This window comes from Dromaius novaehollandiae, chromosome 25 (genome assembly GCF_036370855.1).
Source record: "Dromaius novaehollandiae isolate bDroNov1 chromosome 25, bDroNov1.hap1, whole genome shotgun sequence".
Classification (NCBI taxonomy): domain Eukaryota; kingdom Metazoa; phylum Chordata; class Aves; order Casuariiformes; family Dromaiidae; genus Dromaius; species Dromaius novaehollandiae.
The window spans coordinates 1452169-1475555 of NC_088122.1; the positions used below are offsets into that span (position 1 = coordinate 1452169).

The 23387-nt window shown below is 71.9% G+C and overlaps 3 protein-coding genes across 5 annotated transcripts; 2 read left to right on the forward strand and 1 right to left on the reverse strand.

Annotated features, from left to right (window-relative positions):
- Positions 1-1918: 1918 nt before the first annotated feature.
- OCEL1 (occludin/ELL domain containing 1) lies at positions 1919-4140 on the forward strand. Its single transcript, XM_026115985.2, has 5 exons — positions 1919-2575; positions 2698-2861; positions 3062-3233; positions 3484-3534; positions 3712-4140. The coding sequence occupies exons 1-5, from the start codon at positions 1934-1936 to the stop codon at positions 3829-3831; spliced, it is 1149 nt and encodes a 382-aa protein (XP_025971770.2). The 5' UTR covers positions 1919-1933; the 3' UTR covers positions 3832-4140.
- Positions 4141-4641: 501 nt separating this feature from the next.
- Positions 4642-12878, forward strand: OCLN (occludin). 3 transcript variants are annotated; one of them, XM_064497480.1, is made up of 8 exons: positions 4642-4763; positions 7206-7897; positions 8839-8997; positions 11130-11284; positions 11397-11606; positions 11680-11851; positions 11944-11985; positions 12222-12878. In XM_064497480.1, exons 2-8 carry the CDS (start codon positions 7238-7240, stop codon positions 12321-12323), a joined length of 1500 nt encoding a protein of 499 aa, XP_064353550.1. In that variant the 5' UTR covers positions 4642-4763; positions 7206-7237; the 3' UTR covers positions 12324-12878. The 3 variants fall into 3 exon arrangements, with proteins under 3 accessions (XP_064353550.1, XP_064353551.1, XP_025971783.1); XM_064497481.1 differs by lacking the exon at positions 4642-4763 and adding an exon at positions 5070-5159; XM_026115998.2 differs by lacking the exon at positions 4642-4763 and adding an exon at positions 6672-6831.
- A 1012-nt stretch (positions 12879-13890) lies between these two features.
- On the reverse strand, positions 13891-21446 carry NR2F6 (nuclear receptor subfamily 2 group F member 6). The gene is made up of 4 exons (XM_064497488.1): positions 20652-21446; positions 17281-17375; positions 15442-15966; positions 13891-15109 (listed from the first exon to the last, which is right to left on the reverse strand). The coding sequence occupies exons 1-4, from the start codon at positions 20885-20887 to the stop codon at positions 14835-14837; spliced, it is 1131 nt and encodes a 376-aa protein (XP_064353558.1). The 5' UTR covers positions 20888-21446; the 3' UTR covers positions 13891-14834.
- Positions 21447-23387: the final 1941 nt, after the last annotated feature.

A 23387-nucleotide genomic window follows, 5' to 3' on the forward strand; every position in this document is an offset into this window, starting at 1 on the left:
AAAGTCACGTCACCTCTCTGTGCCTCAGTTTCCCCCATCTGTAAAATGGGGGGGTCGGGGTGGGGGGGTGGGAGGGGGGCAGCGATACCGACCGTTGTAAAGTGCTGTGAGATTCCGGGATGCAATATGGGGCTGATCCCGCTGCCGGCGGGGCGGCCGGGGGCCGGCACCGGGGGGGGGGGGGCCGAGGCGCTCATTAAAGGAAGCTGAACTGGCTGCGTGGCTCTGTGCTGGGGCCGCGGGGGCCTCCCCTGCCCGGGGGCCGCGGGGGGCTTGGCAGCGCGTCACCCCAGGCCGGGGGCCGGTTCACGCCGCGGGGGACGGGGCTGGCAGGCGGGGAGGTGTCGCCGCCCCGGCGCTCGGGCGGGCTCGGGGGTCCCATAGCGGCGGCCGGGGGCTGTTTGCAGGCCAGCGCAACCGGGCCGGTTCGGAGCATCCCGGCGGTGCCAAGTCCCGGGGCTGGGATGCGCCCGGTGCCGGATGCCTGGTGCCCTCTGCCGGCTCCCGGCCCGGCCGTGGACGCCGGGAGGCTCCCGGGGCCCGGCACCGGCACCGGCACCGCACCGCAGCCGCCGTGGCAGGCCCTGGACGGGGCCTTGGAGCCCTGCGCCGCTGCCGGGCTGCACCGGGGCGGAGGCCTGGGGTGGGGGGCCCGATCCTGCCCACGCGGGGCCCCGCGCGCCCCTTCCCGGCAGCGTGGCAGCCGGAGCCGCGCGTTAATGTTTAACCGGCTGCGGCTATCGGTGGCAGATAGCGGCGGAGGGCGGCCGCCGCGGGACCTGGCGGGGGAGGCGAGCGGGGGCCGAGGACGGGCCGGCGGCCGCGTCCCGCCGCGCCGAGGGCAGGTAACACCTCCATCCCGGGGGCTCGGGGCCGGCGGAGCGGGAAGCGGGGCGATGCAGGGCCCGGGGGCGACGCGCCGGGGCTGGTCCCCCGGCAGCCACTGGAGCAAGGATGGGAAAGGGCCAGGACAGCAGCGGGGTCGGTCCCCGCTGTCCCCGCAGGAGCTGCCGGTTCCCCAAGTGCATCGGCTGCTTCCCCACCCGCCCGCCGCCGGCAGCAGACGCATTTCCAGCCCCCCCGGCGCTGCGTTTGGCTGCTCCGGCCCGCAGCACAGCGAGGTAGGTGTGACGAGCTGCGGGCGGCCTCGGCAGCCGGGCGGCCCCCACCAGAGCTGCAGGGGACGGGGACCGGGACGGGTGGCAGCCCAGGTCAGGGATGCAGCAGGACGCGGCTGCAGCAGGGACGTGCTCACTGCCGGTCCCCGCGTCGGGGGGCAGCGAGGCCGGGGAGGGGGGGAGGCAGCGTGGGGCCAGGCCAGGCTGCAGGCGACCTGCAGGGGGGAAACTGAGGCAGGGAATGAGGGACCGTGATGCTACGTGAGGGCTCAGAGCTGGGCTGTGACTGTGACCAGCGTCTCCACGCTTGCAGCCGGAGCTGGCGAGAAACCCTCCCGGCTGCGCGGGGGGCTGACGGTGCCCGGCTGGACTCACCTCTGCGCTTCCCCCCCAAACCGGGCTTGGCCTGGGCGCCGGAGTGGAGCAGCTGCCGGACGCGCCTGGGGGTGGGGGAGCCCGTTGCCCACCGGATCCCGGGATCCCGCGGCTCACCGAGGCGCTGAGCTCCCGGCCCTCGGCCGCCTCCCGCCCTGCCGAAAGCCGCTCCGGTGGCCCCGCGTGGGAGCACAGGCCGCGCCACTGGAGGGGGGGTCGTGCCGCGCTGCCCGCCCCAACGTGCCTCACTGGAGCATCGCGGGCCGGACCGGCACGGCAGCACCGGCCACGTGCAGGGCACCTCCGGCTCTGGCCCCGCAGGCGAGCAGAGGATGGGGCTGGAGCAGGGGCTGGGGCTGGGGATGGAGCAGGGGACGGGGATGAAGCAGGGGACGGGGATGGGGACGGAGCAGGGGATGGGGACGGAGCAGAAGACGGGGATGGGGCCGGAGGCGTCGGTGCCCGGCGGCCGCCCCGCTGCCCCCCCCGACGCTGCAGCCCGGCTGGAGGCATACAGCCTCCGGTACGCCTACATGAAGTCCTGGCCCGGGCTGCTGCGGGTGCTGGGGGGGCTGCAGCTGCTCTTCGGCGGGATGGTCTTCGCCTGCGTGTGCGCCTACGTGCAGCGGGACTACCGGTGGTACGGCAGCGAGCTGCTGGCCGGGGGGCTCCCGGGCGGCGCGGCGGCCTACGCCAGCCCGCGGACCCCCTTCGTGCTGGCGGTGGCCAGCCTGGCCTGGCTGCTCAGTGCCATCGTGCTGGCGCTGGGGGCCACCGGCTGCTACCGGAGCGTCCTGCTGGAGGCTGGCTGGTGGCCTCCGACGGAGGCCGCCCTCAACGCCCTCCTCTTCCTGCTCTACCTGGCGGCGGCGGCGGCGTACGTCGACACCGTCACGCTCGGGGGGCTCTGCTACTCCCCCCTGGCCGGCGGCCCCCTCCTCGGCGCCGCGTGCCGCGTGGCCGGGGGCCAGGCGGCCGCCCTTGTCTTCCTCTTCGTCACCGCGCTGCTCTACCTGGCCAGCAGCCTCGTCTGCATCAAGATGTGGCGGCACGAGGCGGCCCGGAGGCGCCGGGAGGCCCGCGTGAGTGTGTGCGGGGCCGGGGCGGCGGGAGCGGGACCCCCCCGGCCGGGGCGAGGTGCGGGCAGAGGGCGGCAGCGTGGGCCCCCCCGGCCTCACGCCGCCTCCGTCGCTGTGTCCCGCAGCCCGCGCCGGCCAAGCGCATCGCCTTCGAGGCCTCGTCGGGGCCCCCCGGCAGGGTCACCAAGACGCTTGCCTTCGCCGAGGGGGGGGAGCCGCTGGGGGCCTCGGGCTGCCCCATGTCCCCGGGGCTGGCGCCCCGGCCCCGCGCCGTCCCGGACTACGTGGTGTAAGCGACTGCCGCCGGCCGGGAGCGGGCACGGGTCCCCCGGGAGGGCTGCTGCTCGCCCCCCACCTGGCAGCCTCTCCAGCCACCCCAGGCAATTCCCGCGCGGGTGCCCGGTGCCCCCCCCAGGGCCCTGTCCCGGCTCCCAGGTTCCCCATCCCTCCCTTCCCGCGCGCTGACGCTCGTGTCCCCGGGCCGGGCAGAAAGTACCCGGCGATCCGGAGCCCCCGGGAGAGGGAGCAGTACAAGGCCGTCTTCTGCGACCAGTACGCGGAGTACAAGGAGCTGCACGGCGAGGTCCGCGCCGCGCTGCAGAAGTTCGGGGAGCTGGAGGCGATGATGTGCCGGCTGCCCTGGCACGCGCCGAGCGGCGAGGTGAGTCCCGCAGCCGCCGGCACCTACAATGCTTTCTGTGAGCGGCGTTAGGTGGGATGAGCTGGCAGGTCTCAGCGGGATCGTGGCCGCAGCGAGGTGCGTTTCGCCAGACGCGGCCGGGGAGGCCGGTCGCCTCGCGGCGGTGCGCGGAGCCCCCCCGGGCTCGTTAGCCGCGCCTGCCTCGTTAGGGCGGCGAGCCGGCACGGCAGAGCTCCCCAGAGCCTCCCGGGCGCTGCTTTGTGCCCCGCAGGAGCAGCGCAGGGTGGCCCGCGTCTGGCGCGAGTACGTGAGGAAGAAGAGGGTGAGTAAGGGCCGGCATCCGGATTTCCCATGCTGCAACCGGCCCGCTGAGACCCCGCATCAGGGAGCCCCGGACCCCCGACTGCGCCGCTCTCCTTCCCCGCAGCGTTCGGGGGGCCCAGGGCGCTGGCGGCACCCCGGCCCCGCCGCCCACGGCCCCGCTCTCCCCGGCCGGCAGGACTCGGCCTTCCTGGAGAAGCAGGAGCGCTGCGACTACCTGACGAAGAAGCTGGAGCACATCAAGGCCCGGATTCGGGAGTATGACCGCGTCGCCCCCGAGGGCTCCGTCTGCTTCTGAGCCCACGGTGGGGCCGGCCCCCGCGCCGGCGCGCTCCAGCCTCGGCCCCGCAAAGCTGGGCTCCGGGGAGGCGGGCTGCCGCCTGGCTCTGCCGGCACTCCCGGTGCTCCCGGTGCCCCCGAGCTCACTGCGCCCTGCCCGGGGGACAGAGCCGGACTCGGTGCCCACCGGGCCGGGGCTCCCTCCCAGGCCCAGCCTTGAGCTCTGGGAGCGACTCCCGGGCTTGTGCACGGGAGAGCAGAACCTGCAGGCGCCTCGGGACGCTGATTTTGAGCCAGAACGGTTTTTAATAAAATATGGTGATTTTTTTAGGGGGGGTTAATGTGTACAGAGGATGCTCCTGTTCCCCTCTCTGTCCCCAGTCGCCCCCCAGGAAAATGAAGCCGTGACGGGGACCGAGCCCAGCCGCTCGCCTGTCCCCCCGGATTCCCGGCCCCCGCAGCAGCCCCCACGCCGCGGCTCCAGGGCGCCCGGACGGCGCAGGGGAGGAAAGCAGAGCCATGGCCCTGCCCCTTGGGGGTCCCCCACGGCCAGGAGGGACCCCGGGAGGCTTTGGGGGCCCCGAGGGGGCAGGGGGACCCCTGGCTGGGGGTTGTGGCCCCCCCACAGGTCCCCTCTTATTTAAGTCAAGAAAGTGCCGCTCGCTGGAGCAAACCCGGTCCCCTCGGACGCGCGGCAGCACCGGGAAGGAGCAGCCCAGGCTGCCGGTGCGGCCGCAGCAGCCCGCACAGCGCGGGGCCGGCGGCTGAGGACCGACAAACTCATCGCCGGCGTGGGCCGGGCGGCAGCAGCGGCCCGGCCCCCGGGGCTCCCCCCGGAGGCGGAAGCCGGGGCCGGGCCCGGGGCCGGTTTCCCTGCAGCGCCCGGGCACGGCGGCGGCGCGGAGCCCGGCTGCCATTTTAAGGTGAACAAAGAGGCGGCGGCGCGGGCAGGTAGGTGGCTCCGGGGCGGCCGAGCCCCGCCGGGCCGGCGCGGGGGGAGCCCGGTAAGGGGGGGCGCTCCGGGGGCTCCTCCGGCACCGGGTTCCCACGGCGGTTCCTGCCGCCCCTGGGTGCGTCGGGGGTCCCCGCCGGCCCCGGGGTTCCCACGGCCCCGAGCGCCCCCGGTTCTCCGCCGGCCCCGGAGGTTCCCGCGGCCCCGGGGGTCCGCGCCGGCCCCGGGGTCCCCGGCGGCTCCGGGTCGCCCCAGCCCCGGGAGCGGCAGGTGGAAGGCGGGCGGAGGCGGCGCCGGGGCCGGGAGCGGGGCCGCCGGGAGCGGGGCCGCCCCGCGCTGCTGCCGGACTTTGCGCCGCGGCGGCGGGAGCGTCGGGAGCGGCTCCGCCGGGCCAGGTGAGCGGGGCCGGGCCGGGCCGGGCCGGGCGATGCCGCGCTGGACACCGCGACCCTGGGAAATGCTCGGGGCTCGGGGTCCCCCGCTGGCCGGGGGGGGCAGCGGCCGGGGGGTCCTGGGGTCCCCGGCACCGGGGTGACGGCAGCGGGACGCCCGCGACGCGGAGCCCGGCCCGGGAAGGGGAACGTCCCGCTCGGGAAGGAGCCGCGAGCCAGGCGCCGGGCCGGTCCCCGACCCCCGAGCCCGGTCCCCGCTGCCGGGGCCGCCCGGCTGGGCTGGGTGGGACCGCGGGCGGCTGGGGCCGGGGTGCGTGGCCGGCCCGTGGGTACGTGCGGGGAGGCGGCGGCAGGTTGTGGCGGCTGCGGCTTCGGCTGTGTTTATCTGGGGTTTTAATCAGTTTAGAGCAGTGGTTTGGCAGCTGGCTCCGGGTGGGGGGGGGGGCCGGCTCGGGAAGGCGTTTTGGGTTTGTAGAGCGAGTCTGAGGTCAGATCGGGCGCAGCGAGGCGGGGGTGTTTCTGCAGCCCCGAAGCGGTGGGGTTTTGGCCCTAGATCCAGGGAGGTGCGAGCCCTGCGGAGCAAAGAGCTGGGGTTGCCGCGAGGCCTCGTCCTCCTCAGCCCTTTCCCCTTGGAGGTGCCCCTGAGATCACGGCTGAAACCTCTCGGCCCGGTGACCCGTCTCGGCTATGGCTTAAGGAAAAACAAACAACGTCCCCCCTCATCTGCCCCCCCGGGGGACCTTACCCGGCCGGGCAGGACGCGGCTGGGCGCGTCGCCCCAGCACCGCTGCTTCGTCAGGGCCCCGCTGCCGCCCCGGCCTCTGCGGGAGCCGGGCGACGGATAGGTTTCCCCACGGAGGGGTTCAGGTTTCCGCCGCGCTAAGCCCTCGCCTGCTCCCTGCTCTTGGTTGGGGCGGTTTCTCCTGATTTAGGTCAAATCAGCTGTGAGAGTCGGCGCGGGCCCTGGGGGGGACGGGCTGCGAGGGGGGGGTCCTCATCCCGCGGGAAGCCCCTGCTCCGGGCGGGCTGCGACGGGCTCCCCTGGCGCCTGCGGGTGCTCTGGGGGCCGCCGGCCGCGTGGTCTTCGCCCCGGGGACAGACACGGAGCTCCCGGGTTTTTGCCTTTGCTTGGTGCAGACGTGGAGAGCGGCGGCTTCGTGCCGTCCCGGGCGGCGGTGGAGCAGGGCCGGGTGCCGGAGCCCTGCGGCCGCCCGACCCGCGGCACCTGAGCCCGCGGTGAGGGGCTCCGCGTCTCTCCGTGAGCTTTTTGTCCTGAAACTTCTCCCGGGCTCTGCAAAACTTCCCAGCAGCGGTTGGGCTAAAACTGAGCTTACAAAACAACCCGTAGTTTGGAGGTGCTGTTTTGTGTAAGCGTGCCCGGCCGCACGGCGGGGTGGGGGAGCGAGGCCGGGGGCTGCCGGGGGTCTCGGGCGGCCCCGTCGGGGGTCCCGGGCCGGGGCAGGAGTGCGGCCCCAGCTGCGGAGCGGGGTCCCCCCGGCGCCGCTGGGTTTCGGAGCCGCTCTCCAAAGGTGCCAGCGAGGAAATACGTCACCCCCCTTCCGTCTCCCTCCGTTTGCCGCTTTTCCCCGCGGTGTTGATGATATCCCTTGCATTGTTGTTATTCCAGATAGATCTGCTCCTGCCGATAAGCCCTCGGCGTTAACCCTAGCCGGGGGTGAGAGCTTTTCTGTTTTAATTAGACTTTAAGCAATCGGACACGGTGTCCGGGAGCCGCAGGGCCGGCGGGGCGCAGCTCGGGTCGTGGTGGCCCGAGGTGGACTGGGGGCGGCGGGAGGCCGCGCGGGCAGGGCTGGGCGCGAGGGGAGCCGGCGGCTCAGCCGGATGAGCCGCTCCCCGCCCCGTGCCTCGGTTTCCCCGCCGGCAGCGGCTCTCACGGCGAGGTGTCGGGTAGGAGCAGTTTGCTGTTTACGGCGTTGCTGGGCGGGTGGCGGGGGACCAAAGTCCCCTCCGGGGAGGTGGGAAGTGGCCCTCGCGCCCGGGAACGCCGCGCCGCGGTTCTTTCCCACGCTCCGTCCGTCTCTGCCCCAGGCTCTCCGCGGCCGCCGGACCCTCCCGGCACCATGTTCAGCAAGAAGCCCTACGACAGCCCCCCCACGGGCTACGGCCCCCCCGGCGGCGACTACGGCTACAGCGTCCGCTCGCCCCCGCCGGGCTCCTACTACGTCGAGGACGTGCCGCAGCACTTCTACAAGTGGACCTCGCCGCCCGGCGTGGTGCGGATCCTGGAGGCCACCATCATCCTCCTCTGCATCGCCATCTTCGCCTGCGTGGCCTCCACCCTGGCCTGGGAGTACGGCTACGGCTACAGCAACGGCCTGAGCGGCTACTACGGCAGCGGGCTGAGCTACGGCTATGGCTACGGCTACGGCTACGGGAGCTACTACAGCGGCGTGACCAACCCGCGGGCGGCCAACGGCTTCATGATCGCCATGTCCGTGCTCTGCTTCCTGACCCAGCTGGGGCTCTTCGTGGCCAGCGTGAGCAAGACCAGCAGCTCGCGCTCCCGCCGCTTCTACCTGACGGTGATCGTGGTCTGCGCCGTGCTGGCCTTCGTCATGCTCATCGCCTCCATCGTCTACGTCATGGGCGTCAACCCCCAGGCGCAGATGACCGGCAGCTACTACTACAGCCCCTTGCTGGCCATGTGCAGCCAGATGTACAGCAGCGGCACGTACCTGAACCAGTACATCTACCACTACTGCACCGTGGACCCCCAGGAGGTGCGGGGCGGCGGGGGCCGGCGGCGAGCGGGGCCGGGAGGGGCCGGGCTGCTCCCTGGTACTTTGGCCTCTCTGGTTGTAAAACATCTGAACCGTGCTGCCGTGGCGGGGGGGGGACTGGGGTGGGGACGGGCCGCGCTCGGTGTCGCGGGGTCGGTGCCGGGGTGGGCGCCGGCTCGGGGGGTCAGTGGGGAAGAAGTCGGCGACCTGCCGCGAAACGAGGTCTCTTGGCCCTGGTTTCGGCTGGGGATCCTGCGCGGTGCCGGGGGTGGAGCCGGCGCTGCCGGTTCCCGGCCGGCCCGGCTGGCCGTGCCGCATTCCTGCGCCCTGGGAGCAGCCCGAGCGGGGGGGAGCCGCGGGCACCCGCCTGCTCCTGCCACATGCAGCGGCCGAGCAGGGCCTCATGTGTCCTCGCCTGTCCCGAGTCGCGGTGCGGCCGCGGAGACCCAGCTCACGGGATCCTGGCACCGTTGCACGCTGCTCCCGAGCCGGGGCTGCCGGGCAGGACCTGGCTTTGCGGTGCAGGAGCCGTCCTGGGGCTGCAGCCTGCCGGGATGCCCAGCGGTGCTGGGCTGCCCCGTTCCCCCCTCGGAGAAGCTGGATGGTGTCAGCTCCCTGCTGCTCCCCGGCACCTGAACCCGCCTTGTCCCTGTGAAAAACCAAAGCTGCTCTCTGAGCTGCCCCAAATCCCGGATGAGCTTCGTCCCCCTGCAGCATCCCCATCCCAGGGAGCCCCGCGCCATCCCCGCTGCGGGAGCTGCCTCATCCGGGGGTCCGAGGTCGGGACCGTTCGGGAGGGTGGGAGCGTTTCCCCTTCCTCCTCGCCCCGATCCTCAGCGAGGTGCCGGATGACCGATCGCCCGCTCTGCCGGGACGAGGGCCGCCTTGAGCACGGCGCTGCGGGACCCCGGCCCGCCTCAGCCTCCCTCCCTCTCCTCCAGGCCGTGGCGATCGTCTGCGGCTTCCTCATCGTCATCCTGCTCTGCCTCATCTGCTTCTTCGCTCACAAGACGCGGAGCAAGATCTGGAAGTACGGGAAGCCGAACATCTACTGGGACAAGGTGCCGGTGGTGCAGGAGGGCCCCAACGTGGAGGAGTGGGTGAGTGGGAGCGCAGCGGGGGCCGGGGGCTGCGGGGGGGTCTCGTGCATCCGAGCATCCTCCCCGCCCACCTCCCGGAGCCGGGGCGAGCGGATGGGGCGTCCCGGAGCCTTTCCCGGGGGCACACGGGGCTCGGTGGGTGGGTGGAAAGCGCGCCTGGGCGCTGCTCGCCGGTGTGTTTGCAGACCCCGGCACCCCGCAGCCGGGAGGTCCTGGCGCAGCGTTATCGCCGGCAGCGCGCGCCTGCGCCCGGGGCTGCAGGTGCCTCCCGGTGCCTGGTGTTAAGCCCAGAGCTTTTTTCCACCTGGTATTGTTCCCCCTTGCCGGGCTGTGATTAACCGGGTGCCGGGCTGGGCCGGCCGAGCTCGAACTCCCCGAAAGACAAACAGGGTCGGGGCTGATCAGATGGGCCGGGCGCCAGGGCCGCGTGGCACGGCACGGTACAGCACGGCGTGGCATGGTGCGGCATGGCGCGGCGGCTCTGGGCGCGCTCCCCTTTGTGTGCCCGGCTCGCGGGAACGTTTGCCACAGATACGGCTCGGTTTCGGTCTCGTCAATGATTAACGAGGCCCCGAGGGACGCAGCGCGGTGACGTGCCGCCGAGCCGCGGCGGTGCAATCCGGGGCTGCCGGGAGGGCAGGCGCTTTGCAGCAGCACGGGCTGGGGCTGCATCGCCCTCCCCGTCCCCATCCTCTTCCTCATCCTCATCCTCGTCTCCGCGAGGCTGGGGCAGCCCGGCCGGGCGCCTCGCTGCCTCGGGGTGCCGGGGAAACCGGCTTTCCTCCATCAGAGGCCCGGGGAGAGGAGCAATAGTAGTAATTTGTGCTAAATGTTTGCCGTGCACCTGGGGTCAGGCAGGACGCTCGGTTAAACCCAAGGAACCTCCGCTCCGATGTGTGCGCCTCTGCGCGTCCGCAGATACGATATTTATTTTTCGTTTTACAGAAATACCTTTGTTCTGCTTTATTTATTTGTGCTAAGGCGTCCCTCCCTTGCAAAGCATTTCCTGGCCACCCGCAGGGCCAGTTTGACCAAAGGGCAGGCCCAGGACCCCGGACGCCTGGGTCTCTCCTCGGCCGCGGGTCCCGGCCGGGCACTGCTCGGGCTGCTGGCATGCGAAACCGCCCCGGGACGTCTCGTTCCCGGTTCACGGTCTGGACCGAGATAAACGGGTGACCTTGAAGAGGGTGTGAGCCGCCGTCCCCGCGCGCCTCTCCCTCCGCCCCGCCGTGGGGACGTGGCCGTGCCCGTGCTGGCCGTGGCAGCCGGTGGCAACCGGCCCCCGCTAGCGGCATCTTCGTTAGCGGGGGGAAGCGCGAGAGGAAGCGGCACCGGCGCTCGCAGCCGCCGTCCCCAGGGCCGCTGCCCCGTCCCGGGCTGGGGCCGGCTTCCGGCACAAACAAGCGCCGAGGCCGGGAAGGAAGGGGCGGGATGGACACCGGCCCGGCCCACGTCCTCCGGGAGAAGCCCCCGCCGCGCTCGGGCCCCGGCATGGCGGGGGGCAGCGGATGCTTGGCACGGGGCTGGGCGCAGGCTGGGGGCGACCGCTGTGGAGGGAGTGGGCACGCGGCAGCCGCTGCGGGGCTGGTGCAGCCTGGGGGGGCCAGACCCCCCCTGCACCCCAGCTCCGCGGCTGCACCCCCTTTCCCGGGGGAGCCCCACGGCGGCTTTGTGCGGGTCGGCAGCGCCTGGCGCTGCCCGGCTTTGCACGGCCAGGACGGAGCCATGCTCTCCGTGGGGCCGCTTGCACCCTGGGGTACATCCCCAGCCTTCCTCCTCCTCTGTCTCCTCCCAAAAAGCCAATCTCCCTCAGCCCCCCCCCCCCCGCTCTCCATGCAGGACCCTCCAGCAGCTCAGCTGGGGCTCGTCTCCCTGCCCGTCCCCGTCAGCCCCCGCCGCGGCACTGGGCTCGGGCAGGATCGCGGAGCCACTCGGCGTGCCGGGGGCCGTTCCCGCTGCCGGGGCCGCCCTGCGGTGGGCTTTCCCCGGCCACGGGCAACGGCAAGCAGCCTCCCCGGTGCCCGGAGCCGCGGGCTGCAGCGGGCTCGAGGGCTGGCGGGTGGCTGCCGGGGCGCGTGCGGCTTGGGGTGCCCCGTGCCGCCGCGGGGCTGAGCACCTCCCGCTCCCCCCAGGTGAAGAACGTGGCCAGCGTGCAGGACGAGACGGCCACGCTGGCCTACTCGGAGAAGCCGACGAGCCCCATCCAGGCGCTCCCCTACAGCGCCCCGTCCTACGGCTACGCGCCGCAGAACGGGTACTGCCCCCCCGAGAGCCGCGCCGGCCCCAGGTGAGTCGGGGAGGAGGAGGAGGGTCGCGGCGGGACGGGGACGAAGGCCGGGGTGGGACCCCCAGGAGCAGAGGCAGCGGGTGCTGACGTCCCCGCCGCCCTCCCCGCTCAGCTCCCCGGACCCCGAGGCCGGCGACCAGCCCGACCGGGCGCTCAGCGCCAGCCTCGCCGAGGAGAAGGGCAGGGAGCAGCCCAGCAAGCCATCGGCTCGCCGCGGCCGGCGCCGGCGGCGCAACCCCGAGCTGGACGAGTCGCAGTACGAGACGGACTACACCACGGCCGTGGAGTCGGGCGACGAGCGCGAGCGGGACCGCTGGGCCAGGTGAGCGGGGGGGAGCCGGGTGTCCGTGCCCGGCGCCGGCGGGGCCTGACGCTGCCCCGTGCCCGTGCCGCAGCCTCTACCCGCCCATCGCCTCGGACGGCACCCGCCAGAAGTACAAGCAGGAGTTCGACACCGACCTCAAGCGCTACAAGCGGCTCTGCGCGGAGATGGACAGCGTCAACGACCGCCTCAACCAGCTCAGCAAGCAGCTGGACGGCATCGCCGAGGACAGCCCCCAGTACCAGGTGGGCACCGCCGCCGCGCTCCCCGCGCACCCCTTTTCGGGGCGCTCCATCGCCGGCGGTGCCTGACCCGCTCTGGGCCCTTCCTCTTGCAGGACGTCGCGGAGGAGTACAACCGGCTGAAGGACTCGAAGCGGGTGAGTCTTGGTTTTTGCGTCCTATCTGAGACGGGGTCCGTTCCCGCGTGGCGCCTGGGGGTTTGGGAGAGCGGGTGCCGCGCACCTGGATGTCCTCGCGGGCGAGCAGCGGGTGCCATGCGCCCGGCCGGTGCTCGCAGCCCGTGCGGTGCTCTCCTGCATTGCACCGCGGCTGCATCTCCGCTCCGGCCGCCCTGGTGCCGCGGGGTGACGGCCGCCCTGCCGCTGCCTTGCAGAGCCCCGATTACCAGTCGAAGAAGTCGGAGAGCAAAGCGCTGCGCAACAAGCTCTTCCACATCAAGCGCATGGTGAGCGACTACGACAAGATGCGAGGGTAGAGCCGGCAGCGCGGAGGGGCCGTCCGCAGGGCCCCCTCGCCCCGGCCCCGAGAGACTCGTGTGCGCTTTGCACCTTCTTTTTATAAAAAAAAGAAAAAAAAAGAAACCCCCAGGCAGCGTGACCCTGAGATCTTGGTGCCAACCCCACCCCGGCCGGGGCTCCGCGGTGCTGCCCCCGGCCCCGCGCCGTCCTGCTCCCCGCCGCTCACTGTGAATATCCACCGCGTGCCTTAGCTCTCTGCAAGCCGGGCCCGGGGCTCGTCCTCCCCCGGGCCATGAGCACAGGAACGTGTTTGCGTAGGGCCCCGGGGCGCTGCGTGGTGCGGCGCTCTGCCCGGGCATCCGTGCGCCCCGCATCCCGGCTGCAAGGCGCAGATGCGGCCGGGCCCGCGGGAGGGATGCGGTGCCGTGCCGTGCCGTGCCGTGAGCCGCGGTGCTGTGCGGTGCATTGAGCCGTGGCCAAGCAGCCCTCGGAGGGGCCGAGAGCCGGCCAGGCGTTGCGGAGCCGTGTAATGGTTCTTTTTGTAAGAAATAAACTGTATCTATTGATTTTAACCCGGTGCTGAAGCGCGAGGGCGGTGCTGGGGCCGGGGCGCGGGCACGTTGTACTCCCGGAATCCCACTCCACCTTGTCCCGGGGCTCGGCTGCCTCCTTGGCCGGGCAAACCCAGGCCTGGGGGGTGCGGGGGGGTCCTGGGCCTGCTGCCTGCCGGGGTGCGGGGCCGTTTGGAGCAGCGCTCGTTAATTGGCATTGCAGAAACTTTGTCCCCAGCTGTCCCCAAGCAGCGCGTCCCCGCAGCCGGCGGCAGCAGCGGTGGCCGTGCCGCTAGAGGGAGGAGGCGTCCGGCAGCCGCGCGCTGGCGTGCACCGGGCCGGCCCCGGCGGCCGCAGCCATTTGCCGTGTGCGCACCAGGTGGGTGCTGCGGGGGTTTTTTCGTTTTTGGAGGGGTGCAGGCGCCCGCCCCTTTCCTTACACTGAGGCAGAACACGGGCCAACGCAGCCGCGCAGCACCGGCACCCAGTGCCGCACCGCTGCAGCAGGCGGGTGCAAAGCGCCTGCAGCGCTGCCGAGCACCCCAGTCCCGGCCCCTCCTCAGTTATTTTTTTTGGGGGGAGAGGGAGACCCTCCCCCAAACCTCTGCTCCGTGTTTCCGCACCGATTCCCGCTGGAGCACAAACCCGGCTCTTCTCCGAGGTGCCCGAGTGCGGTTGGGTTTATTAACGGTGCAGGATCCTCGGGCAGAAGCCCCTCACCCAGGGCCCCTCTGTTACCAGCCCCAGGGTTTGGGCATTGCCCAACTTAAAGTACCCCAAAGGGGCTTAATTATTCTTTATTTTATTTTATTTTCTTGGTGGGGGCAGCATTTGCTGCTGCAGCACCAGCCTCCCTTGGCTTTGCCTCCCCCCGCGGCTATGGGCAAGGTGTGGGGACCGCTGTGTCCCCCTCCTGCACGGGGGGGGTACATCCCTGCAGTACGTGCCGGCTGCTTTTCCAGGGTCTTTCCCAGGACACATCCCTCAGCCGGAGCCGGCTCCATCACCCCCCCGTCACACCAGACCCCCGGCGTTGTAAGAAACGTCTTTATTGACTTCAGTTAATTTGTTTAGTATCATTGAACAAGGATTATATTTGCAGTGAATCAATCTAAATGACAAATCCCCAACTAATCCTGCCTCTGCCTGTTTGCACAGTATCGCCCTGAGAAGCGGCGCCCGGGGCGGGGGGGCGGCGGCGGCAGCTCGGCCCCCCTCCAGCTCGGCCCCCCCCCCCACGCCCCCAGCCCCGCTCCAGTCCACGGGGGCCGGGGATGCTCCGGGGGCACCGCTGCCGCGGCTCAGAGCACCAAGCGTGCAAGCAGCAGTGGGGAGGGGGCAGCACGACCCCCCCCCCCCAGCTGGAGGAAAAACCCACTTTATTTGCATGGGGCGTTGCGTGGGGCTCGGGGACCCCGCGGGGGCTGAACCCCCCCCCCGGAGCAGCACCTGCTGCGCTGGCCCCGACCTTGGAGATGCTTCAGTGGAAAGTGCAGGGCCGGGGCTGGGCGCAGCGCTTCAGTCCTCGCAGCAGGATCCGGCCCGGGCCGCAGCCCCGCGGCGGGACGCGGAGGGGCTTTAACCGCCGGGCAGCGGGGGCTGCAGCGGGGGCTGCAGGGGGGCCACCTTCGCTCCCAGCCCCGCGGGCTGCTCCGAGCCTTGGCTGGGTGCCGCTCGCCTCCCTCCTGCCAGCCAAAATTCAGCTTTCAGCAGAGGGTGAGAGGATGGTGCCCCCCCCCCCCCCCCGGCTCCGGTGCGGGGGGCAGAGCCAGGAATGACCCCCGGGCCGGGTCCAAAGTCCTTCTGCCCCGATCTGAGCCCGGGGTCCGGGCGGCCGGCGGCGACGAGCTCCGCAGTAGGAGGGTGAGGAAGAGTCCAGCGTCCAGAAGCAGTGGAAGGGCCGGCGGTGGCGGGGGCTTTGCACAGCCCCCCCCCCCCCGCCAGTGCAGCCCCCCCGGTGCGGTGCGGCGCGGCGCCCTACTGCCCCGTGCCGTAGGGCCAGTTGAAGGTGCTCCCGGACAGCAGCATGTCCCTGATTAGTGTTTCGATGGGCGTCTTGCCCACGAGCCGCATGAAGAAGAGCTGGGAGATGAGGGCGGCGGGCACGGCGCGCAGGGCCGGCAGCCGCAGCAGCAGGCGCCCGAAGCGCTGCGGCTGCGACGGGTACTGCGAGCGCACGTACTCGGTGAGGGCCACCTGCGCCTTCTCCTGCAGGCTCTCCACGTGCGCCGGGTCCGAGAGGCCGCAGGCGTCTGCGAGGGTGCGGGGCGGTCAGCGGGGGGGAGCCGCCCCCGCGCTTCCCGAGCCCCCCGCAGCGGCCCCCCCGCGGCACCCCAGCCCCCTTGGTGCACGGGGGATGTTTGCTCTGCCCGGCTCTGAGCCAGGTCAGCCAGGATGCTGCAAACCACGGCAGGAGCCCGTGGGCACGAGGCACCTCCGAAGCACCCCTAGATGAGCCACGAGATGCTCCCTGGGCTCCCCTTCCCCTGGGGGAACTGGGGGGCAGATGCTCCCCACCCCCGGCCCCATCTCTGGGCTCGCAGGGACGGAGCCGGGCTCGACCCCGGCGGCAGCAGTGACCTACCCGGCGTGAAGAGCGCGATGGCTTTGAGGCAGCTGTACTCGGCCGAATCCACCTGCAGCCGGTTGAGCTTCTCCACCTGATCCTGGAAGATGCGGATCTGGTCCATGAAGGAGACGACGCGGTCGGCTGACATGGGCGAGGCGTGGAAGCCGGCCGCCGCCAGCAGCGGGGCCATGTGCAGCGGCAGCGCCGACTGCGCCGCGTTGAGCACGAAGAGCTCGCTCCAGCTGAGGCGCAGCAGGGCCACCTGGTCCGAGACGGGCAGCTCGGGGAAGAAGGGGATGTTGCGGGCCCACTCCACCGTGCTGAAGAGCAGGCGGGCGGCCAGCTCGCAGATGTTGTCGATGCCCATGACGCTGCCCTGCTGCGCGTACTGTGAGCCGTAGCGGGCCGCCGGGTAGGGCTCAGCCCGCAGCAGCTGCGAGATGAGCTCCGACACCGGCTGCCCGTTGAAGTACTCGCCGCCGGGCAGGGTGTTGGGGCTGGTGCTGGAGTGGCTGGGGGGGATCCGGCCCCGCTGCACGGCTGCGGAGCGGGGAGAGGGGCTGTCTGAGCGCCGGCGCGGGGCGAGTGAAGCATCCCGCATCCCGCTCCCGGCAGCGCCGGGAACGAAGCCGGCTTTCGGGTGCCCCCGGAGAGCGAGCTGGCTGCAAGACTCACTGATCTATTTAGCGTCCTGGTGATGCACCAGCAGCTCCCAGACAGCCCGCCCTGTCCCTGCATCACGGTCCAGCCAGGCTCGGATGCAGCCGCCGGCGAGCAGCCCCGCGGCTCTGGCCAAGCACAGCCACGGCCCCGCCGGCACCACGGCCCCCCCATGCCGGGGCAGGGCGATTGCTACCCAAGGTTGTTCCATGGCAGCAATCATTTATTTGCAAATAAAACGTCCATTTTGGAAGCGTCGTTAACCCCGGGGCACTCCCCCCTCCTAATTGCATTCGCGGAGAGCCATTTTTCAGCTCCCCCCCTCTCCCATTAGCGCCCACTATTTGCTCAGTCCCTGGTAATTAATTTATGGGCTGTTCATGAGCCACTTAAATGAGAGCTCTAAATCATGCTAAGTGGCAATAATGCCATCTCGACTTCTCGGGAAAGGAGGGAATTACTGTCCTGCTTCTCGTATCCTTCCCCTGCTCTTTGCATTAATGCCACCTGCCACCGAGCAGCCACCGCCCCGCGCAGAGCTGCACCGCCGTCCGGATTGGGGCCCTTCGGCGGCAGCTCCCGAAGCCCCGGATCCGCCGGGGAGCAGCCGGGGAGGCCGCGTCCGACCGCGAGCACCGCTTGGCTCGTCCTGGCGGCCCCACTCCCGCCTGGCACATCCCACCTGGGTCTGCTTCGAAGCAGCCCCCGCCCCGCTCTGCTTTGGGCTAAAACCCTTGTTTTTGAGCAGGGCACCTGAGCGCAGCCCTGTTTGCAGCAGGCCGGGAAGCACCTGGGGTTCGGAGCCCCGGGCGATGGAGAGCAGATGGAAAGTGGCAGCACCGGCACGGCACGGTGCTGCACGCCCAGGGATTTGCACGGCTCCGGCTGCACCGGGAGCGCTCGCAGCTGACCTCCAGCACGCCCGCGCGCGGGGCCCGTCCGCAGCTCCAGGTGTGGCCCCTTATCAGCCCAAGGCTCCGGCTTTCCAAACAAACACCACCTGCTCCGGCAGCTGCCGGCGCCGAGGGCGAGTCAAGGAGGCCAGAAGGGCCCCGGGGGCTCCCGGCCCCGCTCTGAGCCCGGCCGCGGCGGGAGCTTGGCCGCCCTGCGGTGCAAAGCCTGGAGCCGCCGGCAGCGGCAGCTCTGCCAGGACCGCTCGGCGCCGGGCAGCGCCCTGGGCCTCGGTGCCGTTACCTTCCTTCCTCATGCCCACGCGGAAGCACTTCTTGAGGCGGCAGTACTGGCATTGGTTGCGGTGGTGCTGGTCGATCTGGCAGTCGCGGTTGGACCTGCGAGGGAGAGGCGGGCGCGTGAGCCGGGCCCCGGCCGCGGCGGAGGAGCGAGCCCCGGCGCGGCGAGCGCTGCCCGGCCTCCCCGGCAGGCGCGCGAGGAATTCCAACTATTTCCGACGGCAGCGCCGGGGCCGGCTGCAGCCCGCCGCGCCGGGGCTGCCCTCCTGCCCGCGGGGCGAGCGGAGCCCGGGCACCCCCGCTTGCAGCCGCCGCCTGCTCCGGCCGGGCCCGCGGAAGCAGCGGCTCCGTGGGGAGCGCGGCGAGGGCCGCGGCAGGATGGGATCCCGCACGGCTCGTTGCACGCGGGGAAAGGGCAAAGCAAAGCCCAGCCCATCCGGAGCCCCGTCGCGGACGGGCGCACCCCTAAACCCCATCCTGGCCCACTTCACAGCCGCTCAGCAGCGCGCTGCCGTTTGCTCCAGAAAAGCTGGGATTTCTCCCCGCCGGTGCTGCAGGGCTGAGCGCGGCCCCCGCCACCTCCGGGCCCTCCCGCCGCTGCCGTGCGGAACGAGGGCCCTGCCGGGACCGGCATCCCTGCGGCATCGCGCTGGGGGCGAGGGTGCACCGGGGGCTCCGTGCACGCGTGCGTAACCCGACGCGGGTTGCAAGCGCGGCGTTCCTCGCGGGCAGAGGTGCTGCCGCGGCCCCCGGCTCGCCGGGCGGGTGGTTTCCGCACGAGTAACCCGGGAGCCTGCAAAGCGGCTCCGCGGGGGTTTGAGCCGGCCGCCTGCCTGCCGGAGCTGCCCCCGCTGTGGACCCTGCCGCCCGGCTCCGGATGGGGGGCGGCGAGCCGGGGGAGGGAAGGAGGAGCAGCAGGACGGGACGCGGCGGCGGAGAGGAGGCCGGGGAGGGTCATCGTCCCGTGCCGCCTGGCAGCTCCGCATCCAGCGCCGTTGCTCGATGAAGCGAAGCGCTCCCTGCTCGTGCGGGCCGTCGGGGCAGCGTAACGGGGAGGAAGGGGGTCAGCAGCGAAAGGGCGATAAAATTAAGTCATGTAAAACCATCCTGGGGAGCTGCTGGGGAATCGGAGGCAGGGCCGGTGCCCGGGAGCCGCGCGGCTCTGCCCGGGAGCGCCGACACGACCGTCTCGCCTCTACACGGCTCCCGGGGAGAGCCGCGCCGGGATTCCCGCGCGCCAGCCGGAATTAATTCGCCCCGAACATCACCACTGCGCTTAACACATTTAAAACGCGCTGCTGATAAAAGTTATTCCAGGGGAGAAGCGATAGCTAATCAAAACGTCATGTTACATTCCCATCACCGGCGGCAAGCGGAGGCTGAGCGGCCGCGGGGAGCCCGGCTAATCCCCCCCTGCGGAAAGGCCGCCCCGAGGCGCGGGGATGGGCAGCCCCGGGCCCGGTGCTGCCGCCGGCACCGACACGCCGACGATCTCACCTCGCGCCGGCAGCTCCTAGCGAGTTTCCCGACCGACGGGCTATAGCGACCTGGGAAAGCGCGAGCACACAAAAGGCGTATACTGTGCTAATTATGTAATTAGAACGTGTAATTATTTAGTGCAAGAACTAAACTGAACCCGGCTCGCTGTTAATATTCAAATTAGAGCAGGCTTGGCTCGATGCTGCTTTCGACTCCGCTGGCAAAGTGCGTGCCAGCGCTGCGCGGGAGCGCGTTGTGCTCTGCCCCTTCAATAGTTACCGTGTACTAGCAAAACTCACGTTTTATATCGCACCAAATCACTTCCAAGCACAAAGGGAGAGGGAAGAAAAGAAAATCGCTCCTTAAATAGGTGCCCGGCTGGCAGCGCGGCGAGCCCAGGGCAGAGCCCGCGACAAGGCGTGCCGGCAGCGGCGAAGCGTGCGCTCTGCGGAGGAGACGGGCACCTCCGCGCCCGCTGCTCAGGCGGGGAAACCGAGGCACGGCGCCGACCCCCGCCGCGCCGAGAGCCCAGCGACCGGCAGGATTTTGCAGGACCGGCTGCAACTTTAAGCCCCGGAGCCGGGCGGCAGCTTCAGGGCCGCCGGGTGCCCACGTGCCGCGGGGCTGACGTCAGCCTCCGACCCGGCGCCGGGAGCCGCCGGAGAGGAGATGCTGCACCCGGGGGAGGCCGGGGAGCGCGAATCTAGGCCGCCCCAATCGGGAGCGGCGCGGTCGGAGCCGGCGGCGGCCGGAGCTCGGCTCGGCTTTCCAGCTGGATCTCGCGACCGGGCGGCAAAGGTCAAAGCCATCGGCCGCCGCCGAGGCGGGGAGACGCCGAGGTGCAGAGCGAGGTGCCGTGCCGGTGGCCCCGCTCCCACCTCCTGCGCGCAGCGGCGAGCGCAGCAGAAACTCCGGAGTTACTCGCGGCTCCAGACTCCACGCGGGCCGGCTCGCCTTGTCCCAGCCGGGGCCGGCACGAGCCTCCGGCGGTCCTGCTCGGCGTTCCCCCCGGCGCCCCGGGGGATGCCGGCCGCCTCGCCCCGCGCCCGCGGCAGTGATTTCACAAGTGCGAAGCGGGAGCAGATTAGAGCCCTGTAGCACACTGGGCTGTTGACACCTCCGGTTAAAATTATACTCGCTGCCGCACTGATGCTTTTCGCAGGGCAGAGCGGCCGTGACCCGACTGACTCACAGCTGCGGCGCGTTTTCAGGCATTAGCCTGGAAAGGCAATTAAAGCCCGAGCAGAGGCTGCTCCTGCACCCACTTGCCCTGGCTGCTCTCTGTGCTCAGTGTCCCAGGGGATGAGGAGCTGGGGCAGGGCTGGGGTACCCTTCCTGTCCTCCCCTTCCTGTCCTCCCCCCAGGGCTGGGGACATGCGGGCAGAGGGGCAGCTCTGCAAAGCACAGAGGGAGCCGGTGCTGCAGCGGGGCCACTGCAGGGCCGTGGCGGGGAGCCGTGCTGGGGCCGCTGTCGGAGCAATGGCGGGGAGCCACAGTGCAGCCGCACCAGGGCCACCACGGAGCCACAACAGGGCCACGGTGCAGCCACCCTGGGGCCAACGTCGGAGCTGCAATGGGGCCACTGTGCAGCCACCCTGGGGCTGCCATGGAGCCACAGCAGGGCCACGGTGGGGAGCTGCCCTGGGGCCACTGTCAGAGCGATGCCAGGAGCCACGGTGCAGCCACCCTGGGGCCACCACGGAGCCACAGCAGGGCCATGGTGCAGCTGCCCTGGGGCCAACGTCGGAGCTGCAATGAGGCCACCGTGCAGCCACACCGGGGCCACCGTGGGAGTCGTGCCAGGGCCGTGGCCGGGGCCCCCCGGGTCCCAGCGGCGAGGGGCGCCGCGGGCAGGGCCGGAGGCGCGGAGGGGCCTGCGCCCGGGCGAGCCCCTACCTGCAGGTGTAGCTGAGGTTCCTGCGGATGCTGCGCTTGAAGAAGCTCTTGCAGCCCTCGCAGGTGAAGACGCCGTAGTGCTTGCCGCTGGACTTGTCGCCGCACACCACGCAGTCCACGGGCGCCCCGGCCCGCTCCTCCTCGCCGTGCTCGGCGTCGCTGCCGCCGCCCGCCGGGGACGCCGCCTCCTCGCCGCCGCCGTTGGGCTCGCCCCAGCCGCCGGCCACCATGGCCATGGCTGCGCGGCTCAGCGCCGGCCCCGCCGCCGCATGGAGCCTCCGGAACGAGTTGAGCAAGTTTGGCGGGGAGCGGGCGCGGGGCCGCGGATTCCTCTTTTTTTTCCTTTTTTTTCCTTTTTTTTTTTTTTTTTTTCCCCCCCTCTATCCCTCGCTCTGCCCCCCCTCCCCCCCCGCCGGGCGCCTTCCTCTTCCCCCGCCGCTAGCGCGGGCCGGGGGGGGCGCCGGGCCCCGCGGAAACTTTGCGGCGGCGGGAGCGGGGCGCGGCGCGGCGCATCCCCCCGCGGGGCGCGGCGGCCGCCCCGGGGCCCCCCCGCGCCGGCCCCCGCGCTGCGCTGCGCCGCGCTGCGCTGCGCTCCGAGGAGGCGGCGCTGCCCCGGCCGGCCGCGCCGCTACGGGCCCCGCCGCCGCCGCGGCTGCATGCAGCCCGGTACGGCGGGACCCGCTCCGCCGAGCCCCGGGCTCTGCCCGCCTCCCGCGAAAGAGCAAAGTTCAGCCGCTGCCGCGGTGGCCGCCCTGGATGCTCCTCCCCGTCCTCCTCCCCTTCCGCTCGCCGCCCGCCGGGTCCTGCCCCGCTCGCCGCGCCCGCGCCCCCCCGGCCGTCACCGCCGCGCCGGGGCCGCCCCCGCGGGCGCCGCCGCCGCCCCGGCCCGGCCCGGACTGCCCGGGGCCCCGTTGCACCGGAGCCGGCCGCGGCAGAGCGGCTCCCGGGCCGGGCGGTGATGGAGCCCACGAGGTGCCGGCGGTGACCGGCGGCCGCCCTGCCCGGGCCCTTTGCCGTCCCCGGGAGCGGATCCGCTCGGGGAGGTGCGAGGCGGCAGCCGTGCGGGGATCCCCGCGCGTGGGGCTGCGATGGGCCGGGCCGGGCCGGGCCGTGCCGTGCCGTGCCGGCAGCACCCGCCACGCCGTCGTGGCTGGTCATGCGTGTGCCAGCGTAGCGTGGGGGGCCCGGGCCTGCGTCCCCTGGGGATGCCGCGTGCCCTGGGGATGCTCCCTGTCCAGGCCTGTGTGTCCCAGGGATGCCGTGGCCCCAGGGATGCTCCCTGCACGGGCAGCCCACGGCCCCAGGGGAAGAAAGTGCAGCAGTGGAGCGTGGCTCATCCAGCCTCCTGCCAGGGTGGTTTCCGCCCCGGCCGCGGTGCCGGTTCCCCCAAGCACCGTGCAGGTGGCCCCGCTCGAGGCTGGGCGCCTGAAACGCCGGGCTGTGCTCCCGCTGCCGGCAGCGACCTCTGAGCCGCGGGGCGCTGACGGCCGCCCTGTGCCGGCACGAGCAGCCCGGCTTTGCCCGCGGCTCCGGGCAGCAGCGTCCGCCACGAGTCCCGGCGGCTGCCGAGCACAGTGGCCACGTGCTGCCGTCCAGGACCGTGGGAGCCGCAGGCGGTGGCGGGGGCTCCGGGAGGCCGGAAAGCAGTTACCCACACCTGGAGGGGGGCCAAGGCTGCGGGACCAGTGATCCCCTCTTGCAAAAGCCCCCGGGGGATCTTTAATTGCTGTAAGTGGCACGAGGCCTCGCGCGGTGGCACCCGGGTCCCTCGCCGGCACCGGGCAGCGCTGGCTGCCTGCGGGCCCCCGATCCGCCTCGCAGCCTCTGTTTCCCACTCGGTCCCGCGGATCGGACGCGCGGCGGCCTGTCTGCTGTCCTCTCCTCCCTCCCGCGAGGAGCGGCTGGGCCGGGGGGCACCGGGCGCGGGGTGCTCGCGCGCTGCCGCCCTGTTAATAATTAATGAAGGAACAAACTGTGCAGGAGGGTGGTTGACCTGGGAGCAGCGCGGTGCTATCGCTGCGCCGTAGCCTTTCACCCCGGGGCCAAACTCTCTTCTGGGTCGCGCCGCGGTGGGGCCCGAGCGTCCTCCAGCAGCGCGCCGCTCGCCTTGCCCCCCGGGAGCCAAGTCCGGCGGGGAGGGCAGAGCGGGGGCTCGCGCCGTCCCCGTTGCCTCCCTGTCGCGGTGTGGGTATCCCTGGGGCACGGCCTCAGCACGGCGAAAATGGGGGTGCTGGGGGGCTGCGAGGACCACCGTCGTCCCCAGCATCCCCAGCCCAGGCGCCGGGGCAGGCGTGTGCCCGCGTGCCGCCCGCGCTCGAGCAAGGGCGGCTGGAGCAGAGTGAGGCCAGGAAAGAAAGAGCACCGGGCTGAGCGAGGCAGCGCCGCAGAGGTGGAGGGACTGCAGCTCCGGCCATAAATAAAACCTCCATTTCCTCCTGTCCGCAGGGTCCCTGCTCGGGAGGTACCTGCTGCCTGGCCCTGCGTGCAGGGCGCACGCGTTGAGGTCCCTGGGGCTGCCACGGTGAGAGCGGCCCCGGCTCGGCGTTCCCGCTGGCAGGGGCGAGGGTCCGGGAGCCGGCGGGGAGCCCCCACCTGCCGCCGCCCCGCTCGGCCTCGCTCTTCTGTCAGCCCCTGATTTATGGCCCTTTCCCCACTTCTCCCCCTCCTCCTCGCCCCCTGCAAAAAAAAATAATAATCCGGGAACAAAGGAGGAAATTGGATCCCGGCCCCTCGCGG